An 8,920-nucleotide genomic window follows, 5' to 3' on the forward strand; every position below is an offset into this window, starting at 1 on the left:
TTATTTCTGATTTCCAACATCTGCAGTATTTTGCTATGGTATTGCTCTGTGACGGACAGGCCGCTGCTGTAAATGTCTGTGATTCTCTGATCCCCACACTCACCGCACCATCCCCCCCGCCCAATCTCTGATCTATTATATCGCTGTGTCGGACAAGCCGCTGCTGTAAATGTCTGTGATTCTCTGATCCCCCCCCGCCCACTCGCTGATCTATTGGCCCAGTAATTCCGTTCCAAACGCATGAGTACAGTCGGGGTACTCACGCGTCTGGCCGGAGGAAATGCCGGTTTTCAGCATGCACAGCGCAGGCGGAGAAAACCGCCATTTCCTGTCCTCTGAACGAAGGGGTTCAGAGGCACAGTGCGTGCGACTGCACAGGCAGCGCGTGCGCAGTGAACTTTGTCGATTTCATTCATGCTTTCAGTGAGGTTAAGTCCTTACAACTTACACATGAAAAAAGCATGTGTAAAGTTGCTCCAGAGGCTGCGGAGGAAGATATATTTTATCGTGAAGCTTCTGATAGAACGGATTCTTTTACCCTCAGTCTGGTTCAGCAATCACTGAGTCGAATACAACTGGAGAGTTCAAACGATTTATTATCCATGGAGTCTTACTCTGATATATCGGCACCGACTCCTGCAAGAGTCTGACGAAACCAACAAAGTAAGCAATTTTTCATACAGCGTGCTACATTTTTATACCTGCATTGAAAAACCTTAACACATCGTACATTCTGCGCCAATCCTGAGCTGTGCACATATACTTTTAATTTGATTTCCTGGTCTGGCAGTTCGAGCTGGGCAAGCCACATTTCACTGAATGGGTTACAGCTAAGTAAACATCACGGTAATGCGTTTACGATCACCTATTGTCAGTATAAATTTCTGCACGCCGCCCTACATTGTTCCTCATCAGCAAGGTGTACCATCATGGGCGCCAGTCACATTAGCAGCTAAAGATCAGGTTAGCTTTTTTATTTTACTTTTTAGCTGCCTTTACAGTTTCTCGTTTCTTTTCCACGGACCTTGGTATTCTCATTCCCTCCTTTTATCATTCTATGATAACCAACCATTATTCGGTTACGTCTATCCTATTTAGTCGATCAAATTCTTCATTATCATCGTACTTTGCTTCCTTCATTTCACATTCATTGGTCTGTCTTACTACTAACATCTTCGGGCCACCTATTTTCTCCAAAGCTAGCTGCATTCTTCCTAACACACATTTCATGATTGCTAGTCCAACAAAAATAAAGATGATTGCAACTACTAGGTACATAGCCATATTTATCAACCAATCATACCATCCTCCAAATCCCCAGTTTCCCCAGTTACTTTCTCCCTTCATATCATCCATTTGTTCCCTTATCTTTGTGATAAAGCGGGTGATGTTCTCTGTCTGGTCTCGGACTCCCATAAGGCATTTACCTTTTACTATTGCACAGACACCACCTTCTCGGGCCAGCAGGTAGTCTAGGGCATATCTGTTCTGCATAGTGAATAACCTGAGTTCTGACAATTCTTTAGTGACTGCGTCAAGGGCCCCCATGGTAGCATTACCCAGGATGGTGAGGCCGCAGATAAGGTAGTTCCGGTTATTGGCGGCCAAATAGGCTCCAGTATAGCCTATAGAGAACAGGCCAGCAAATCCATATCCTACAGAGGTTCCGTGTCCTCCTAGGGATTCAGGATCTTTCCACTTGGAGTAAAACTCTTGAGGCTACCCTGGCTACTATTCTTCGGTGGGATGTCCATTGGGAGGGGCAAGGTACTGTGGTAGGGGTTAAGGTAGCGATGGCTACAGTCCGGGGGGCGGTATCTATAACCATGAAATTAGTGGCTTTTCCTTGGCCCAAGAAAAAGTAGCCTGGTTTGGTATATATCACGGATATGTGTTTCTGCCTTGTGCTTAAATGGCTCGGGGGGAAGGAAATAGTCAAAACCTCGGATCAGTATCAGCAGGCTGGGTATTAGCTATTTTTACTAGCATAAAGGTTTCTCCCCCTACCTTCAGAGTTGTCACATCCCCTTCTCCACATAAAACTTGTACTCCTTCGGTTATCGATACACATACAGATTGCTCACATGTGCAGCTACCGGTGTCAGGGCCTATCGTACACCGATGGTGGAGGCAACGTGTCACCAAGCAGGTGTAGTTATGTTTAACCCATGCTGACCTACAACCATAGCCCGTCCCATTCCAACAATTCTCGTAACCACCAGGGTTCCTGCTTAGTTTCAGGCAATTGGCGGGCGGGGTTAAGGTATAGGGTAATGTTATATTGGTTGTGGGAGGGGGGGAGGTGAGTATCTAAAAGAAAGTCCAGTGGCACAATAACCGGGGTTGGGGCAAACACCCCCTCAACAGATATCAGGGGTGGATAACAAACAATTGACTCTGGTGAGTATAGGGCTGCGTGAGTCTGGAGGAACAGGTTGCCCGTCGGGGTTTCTTCAGGGAAAGTGTGTTGGAGATCTCATTTTCGTCTCTGTGAGGGTACCTTCTACCCTGAAATAGTCGAAGCTGCTCATAGGGGGCAGCCCATTTCTCGTCCTTTCCTGATTGAACTTCAGATAACGACTTTGTCCTTTGGTATCGGTAGTTCTACTGCATGGCCCTGCAGTAACAGACTTGGTCACCTGGCGTCGACAAACGTAATCAAATTTGCACTCGGTCCAATAGCATGGCAATGTTCCTGTGTTTGTTTCTCAGCACTAGCGAGCGGTGGGGCTGTCTAATAAGCCCAATGTAGGTGTCCCAAGTTGATCACGTTCCATTTCCCAAACCCGCCTGGGTTATCATCATTGCACCGAAGCACGTCTCCTTGGCATAGATGGTGTACCCGCTTGGGTTGGTTCCGCCGGCATGTTCTCCTTCTGGGCTGTTCAGTTATTCCAGGAGTGAGCAGGACACTGATGGAGAGGATCCACAGTGGCGTCTGCATGGCTGGTCGGCGCGGCACGTCTGTTTAAGGAGAGATTTCTTGGAAGCAAGAGAGGTTAGCATTCTTTAAGTTTTAGGCATAGCATTACTGACAATTTTACAGTGGTGGAGGTGAACCCAAGCACTGTTTCCCTCTACTTTGGCAGCAGTTGGGGTGGTGAGTAGGACTTGATAGGGTCCTTCCCAACGAGGTTCCAATCCTTTTGGCGTCCAATTCTTGATCAATACATACGCTCCAGGCTCGATTTTGGATGGACTGACTATAGGAGTGAGGTCGACGTAAGCAGCGCGTACCCGGGAGTGCAGACTTCTGAATGCCCTGGTTAACGACAAAATATAGTTAGTTAGTCATTTCTGCCGTCAGGTGGTGAAAGTGGACAGTCTTTGGGACTTCCTGGTTCCACAGGGTTTTGAGAGGTCTGCCATATATGATTTCAGCAGGGCTTAACCTTGCTGCACCAGCCGGGGTAGTACGTATTTGGAACAAGGCCACAGGGAGTAATTTGAGCCAGGTAGTTCCCGTCTCAGCCTGTAATTTGGCAAGTTTATTTTTCAAGGTCTGATTAGCCCGTTCGACCAGTCCGGCGGCCTGTGGCCTGTAGGCACAATGTAGCTGCTGTTGGATGCCCATTTGAGTGCAGAATTCCTTGGTTACCTGACCCACGAAGTGAGGGCCGTTGTCGGTTTGGAATTCCGTACCTGGGAATAATTTCTCTCATTAAAACTTTTACAACAGTGGAGGCTTTGTTATCCGTAGTCGGGTAGGCCTCAATCCACTTACTAAATACATCAACAATAACCAGTACATATTTATAACACTGACACCTTTCTAACTCAATGTAGTCCATCTGGAGGGTCTCAAAAGGACCCGTGGTTATCGGCGTCTTACCCATTTCACAAGGTATGCCTTTTCCCGGGTTATGGGGCTGACAAATGAGGCAGCAACTGCTAATACCTTGTGCCAGAGATTGTAATCTAGGATGCCACCATGTAGCTAATAACGTGTCACTAGTTGCTCTGGCACCACAATGAGTTGCAAAGTGTATACATTCAATAACCCATAATGCTAGCTCATCTGACATACAAGTTTGCTCGGCAGGGGTGACCCATAGTTTAGACACACAATCATATGTAGAACCGAGCTGTTTCCACAGTCCCTTATCGCAGTCAGGAGCATCCTCCTGTAACTTAATGACGTCTTGGATGGTTGGCATTGGCTTTTCCGAGGGAGACTTGCTTTTATTTGAGCTTTTAGTCTGGCTCAGCATTCTAGGCACAACCACTCGTTGTTCCTGGGACGCTTCCTTAGCTTCCTGGTCAGCGCATCTATTCCCTATATCTACTGGGCTATGTCCTGCTGTGTGTGCGGAGCACTTTATCACGGAGATCTGTTTTGGTAGCATGAGGGCTTGTAGTAAGTCAGATACTAATTTCTGATGGGATATCTGTGTTCCTGCAGAGGTTAGGAACACTCTGTTTTTCCATAATTGTCTGAAATCATGAACCACTCCGAAGGCATATCTCGAGTCTGTATAAACGTTAACCGTCCTTTCCTAAGATACAAGCTCGTATTAATGCGAACAGTTCTGCTTGTTGGGCGGAATACGGAAACTCAAAGGCGGCAGACTCCAAAGTGATACCGTCCTGATCTACGATTGCATATCCAGAAAGTCTTTTCCCAAGGGGACTGACGGACGCACTTCCATCTACATACATGGTTGTGTCAGGACTCTGCATTGGGGCATCAGATAGATCATCCCTGACGGAGGTATCCTCCTTGATTAAAAATAGACAATCATGTCCTGGGTCTGTTTGTTCGAGGGGTGGTTCTGTGAGAAAACATGCTGGGTTGATAGTAGTACAATGCTTAAATTGCAGTTTAGGATTATTCAACAGGTATATCTCGTACTTATTTTGTCGGGCCATAGTGAGGTGCTGAGTTTGTAATTGGCCTAATAGTGCAGTTACCGAGTGCGAACTGTATACTGTAATATCTTGTTGCAAAGTTAGATTGGCAGCCGATTGTAGGCTATTATAGATGGCGGTCAGAATCTGGGTGCATACGGGATGCCCTAGCGCTACCGGATCTAACTTCGAGGAGTAGTAAGCCACCGGCCTATGCTTGTCCCCATGTTTTTGAGTTAGGGCAGCAGTCGAACAGTGAGGATAGTGCAGTATAGCTGGAAGGGCCTGTCATACAGGGGTCTCCCCAGCGCTGGTGCTTGTGACAATGCTCCCTTTAGGTTTTCAAACGCTCTCAAGGCGACAGGATCTAGTTGAAACTCGCCCTCCATACTGGTGTATGGTGTTAGTCGTTTGGTTTCTAGAGCGATGTTGGGTATCCATTGTCTACAGTAGTTTACCATCCCCATCCATTGTCTCACTTGTTTTGCACTACGGGGTACGGGGAACTGACAGATTGGCTCAATCCTGCTTCTCTCTAGGCTCCGCTCGTTTGCTGAGAGCATGAAGCCGAGAAACTTAACTTTCTGTTGAGCCACTAGTAACTTTGATCGAGAGACTACGTACCCTAGTGAGAATAGGTGATTAAGCAACTGGGCGGTGTCTTCCCGGTTACTTTGTTCGTCAGGGCTAGCTATTAGCAAATCGTCCACGTATTGGACTAGAGCGGAACCATGTTTCAAGGTCAAAGTCTGCAACTGTCCTTGTAGGCACCTAGAGAATAATGTCGGAGAGTTTACAAAACCTTGCGGCAGTCGGGTCCACGTATACTGTTGTCCATTATAAGTAAAGGCAAAGAGGTACTGGCTTGCCGGTTCCAGTGGCAAGGCGAAGGCGGCGTGTTGTAGATCGACTACTGCAAAGATTTTCGCTTGTGCAGGGACCTGGGCCAGAATGTGAGCTGGATTAGGTACTAGTGCATGAAGCGGTTGTACAATAGCATTGATAGATCGTAAGTCCTGTACTAATCTGTACTGGTTTGGCTTTCCTGATTTTGGAACTGCAAGTATGGGCGTGTTGCACGGGGACTGGCATTTAATCAGGATTCCTTGTTTCAGTAGTCCCGCGATCAGTTTATCAATGCTGGGTATCGCTTGGTGTTTCAGCGGATACTGTCGTACGGAGGGTAGTACAACATTTTCCTGTAGGGCGATTTGGATGGGAGTTATTTTAACGCATCCTACCTGTGTGGGGTCTTCTGCCCACACTTGCGGATTGACGTATTCCGGTACCTCATTCCCAACGTGGTGGTGCAACTGTGTCAAGGCTGCCTTTGGTTCTTGGTAGAACAGGATAGTTCGACCGCCTGACAGGGCCTGCTCTTGCCAGTCATCTGGGTTAGCTTGTTCAACTGCCTCGCACGGTAGGGGGAGTTCACTTCCCGGGTGATGTGTGGGGCTACAGTTAGGGGTTGCTTCCACAATTCTGAGGGAACCTCAACATATTCTGCTTTCCCCTCCAATCCCGTAACTATGGCTCGGAGAACAACATCCCACTCAGTTCCTCCATAAGCTTGGTAAAAATTCTCCAATTCCTTATCTTTTCCACTTCGATCATAAGCTAGGTTTACATGAGATGGGGGTTCATCCTTTAAGTCCAGAGTCCACCATTGTGGGGTGATGGAGACGTAACATTGTCTTTTAGGGGCCCATGGTTTTACAGTTATTCCTTCGTTCCCACACTCAAGTCTTAATTGAAATGCACATAACCGGTCTCTGGCCAGGAGATTGCAATCCAGCCCATTTGTGATCACAAATTGATGTTTTACAGACTCATTTCTAAATGCTACTTCAACTGGTTCGGATATCGGGTACTGGCACACTTGTCCTTGGAATCCAGACAGGCTTTGTGTCTCCCCGATTTAGGGAGATCGAGCTCCGATCGGACGGATGACATAGCTGCTCCGGTGTCTACCAGAAACCTATGCCAGTTCCCTCCAATCAGTAGTGATAGAACAGGCTCCTTGTCCGACTGGAACCCGTTCACCACGAGGTTGGCTAGTCAGTACTGGGGAAACGGATTATTCTGGGAGAAGTCTGTATATCTCCCTCGTCCCCGATTTCCCTGCCAACCTCCCCGTTGTCCTTGCATATGGCCCCCTCTTCCTTGTCTTCGGGAGGGACATTCCCTGCTCCAGTGGCCTTGCTGACCACAGTTAAAACAGGCATCTGACCCTGCTTGCCTCCCTCCTCTTTCGCCGAAATTTTGTCTCGGGGGAGCGTAGGGTGGGCCATAATTAGGGACGGTCGGTCCGTCGGGATGGCTGATATATCTGTACCCTTGTCTATCAACCTACCCTGGGACGCAGTACTGGGGCTCCGTCTGATATCCTATCACATCTTGGGTGGGCTTTGGCTCTTCCTTTTTCAATCACATACTCAGTCTGGACTTTGACCTGGGGCTGACTCTCCTGACTCTTACTCTCTTTCCAATAATATTTCACTGCCCTGGCCATCTGGCTGGGACTATTCTCTGACCAGTCCATAATATTAGTCTTAATTGCTTCAGACACCGAGGTTGGTAGAAAATTTATCAGAATAGCACAGTATTGTGGCGAGTTTGCTCCGTTCTGGTAATTAGCATCTCCTGACTGACTCCGAGATACCTCAGAGAATCTCTCTAGGAATTCCTCTGCTCCCTCGCCCTTTCGTGATTTAGTATCCAACACCTTGGATATATCAATGGGTTTCTGCAGGGTGGTGGTTAAAGCAGTGAGTATGGCGCGTTCACGAGCAGCACCCTGTGCGTTTTGAGCCTCTAATGTGGCATGGTCCGCAAAGCCTAGGTTAACCAAAAATCTTGCATGTTCGGCGGGAGTCAAGATCTGCTGTACTAACGCCCATAAGTCTCTTGATTCAGCATTATAAACGAGTATAGTAGTCCGGAGGAATTCTACAAACAAGGTGGGGGATTTCTTCCTATCTGGCATCCCAGTTAAGATAGCCATTATCTCATTAGGTTTCCAGGGGTAGAAGATACCTATGGTCCGGGGGTTATCGGCAGCCACTGGAGTATTCGCGTTAAAGGCAGGGTTAGACATTTGTCTCACCGGCAACTGCCGGGGTGTCGGTTTATGTCTGGCGGGTCTCTCGGTATCGGATTCTGATTCCAGGGATGACAAGTCTGTGGTAAACCACTTTTATCATTCACTATCGTTACAACAGTGATAACTATAGTGTATCACTATACGAGGTCGCCTCTTGTCACACTGTTATACCTGGGCTGACCATCACTGACTCCGCCCATGGCTCCACCTACCTGCCCAGGTATAAAGGTAGTCGACTGGCTGGTACTCCTCCTTGCTGGATCCGATCACCCATGAGGGTGGGCTCTGTTATTTAGTCAATAATAACCTAGAGTTACTTTCCTAATTCGTCGCTTTTCATTGGACGAATTGATAGTATATCAATTTTATTGACTAAATAACAGAGCCCACCCTCATGGGTCATCTAAATTTTAAGATGTCTCATCCAGACGCCCCGCCACAACAGCCACAGCAGCCTTCAGACGCCGAGCCGCAACAATCACAACAGCCGGCTTGGCTGCGAGCCCTCAGACCACCGTACCTGGATCTAAATCCACGGGCAGCGAACGCAGCCCTCGACTTCGATCACTGGCTGGGCTGCTTTGAAGCCTACCTGGAAGAGTCCAACGTGCCTCAGAGATCCAAGCTAAGAGTTCTGAACGCCCAACTGAGCCCTAAAGTATTTGCGCTCATCCGGGACCTTAAAACATACGAGGACGCCATCAACCGGCTGAAAAGACAGTACCAAACCCCGATAAACCCCATGTATACCAGGCACCTCCTAAGGTCCCGCCCGCAACTGCCAGGGGAGCCGGTGGAGGAACTTTTATGGGTGCTGCAAGCACTCGGCAGAGACTGTAACTTTAAAGCAGTAACGGCGGCAGAAAATACGGAAGACAACGTCCGCGATGCCTATGGTCCGACTACTCACGGCAGTGATTACTGGAAGCTAAGGACCTCGACCTGGACAAAGCTGCAGCCCTCGCTCTC

General features: G+C 48.0%; 1 protein-coding gene across 1 annotated transcript; it reads right to left on the minus strand.

Moving 5' to 3' along the window:
* Positions 1-1,147: 1,147 nt before the first annotated feature.
* On the minus strand, positions 1,148-4,223 carry LOC147084925 (protein NYNRIN-like). Its single transcript, XM_085979375.1, has 3 exons — positions 3,623-4,223; positions 3,176-3,293; positions 1,148-1,214 (listed from the first exon to the last, which is right to left on the minus strand). The coding sequence occupies exons 1-3, from the start codon at positions 4,209-4,211 to the stop codon at positions 1,148-1,150; spliced, it is 774 nt and encodes a 257-aa protein (XP_085835501.1). The 5' UTR covers positions 4,212-4,223.
* Between the last annotated feature and the right edge of the window lie 4,697 nt (positions 4,224-8,920).

This window comes from Somniosus microcephalus, unplaced genomic scaffold, assembly GCF_052327205.1.
Source record: "Somniosus microcephalus isolate GS21.2 unplaced genomic scaffold, FLI_Smic_1.0 unresolved_chr9, whole genome shotgun sequence".
NCBI lineage: Eukaryota > Metazoa > Chordata > Chondrichthyes > Squaliformes > Somniosidae > Somniosus > Somniosus microcephalus.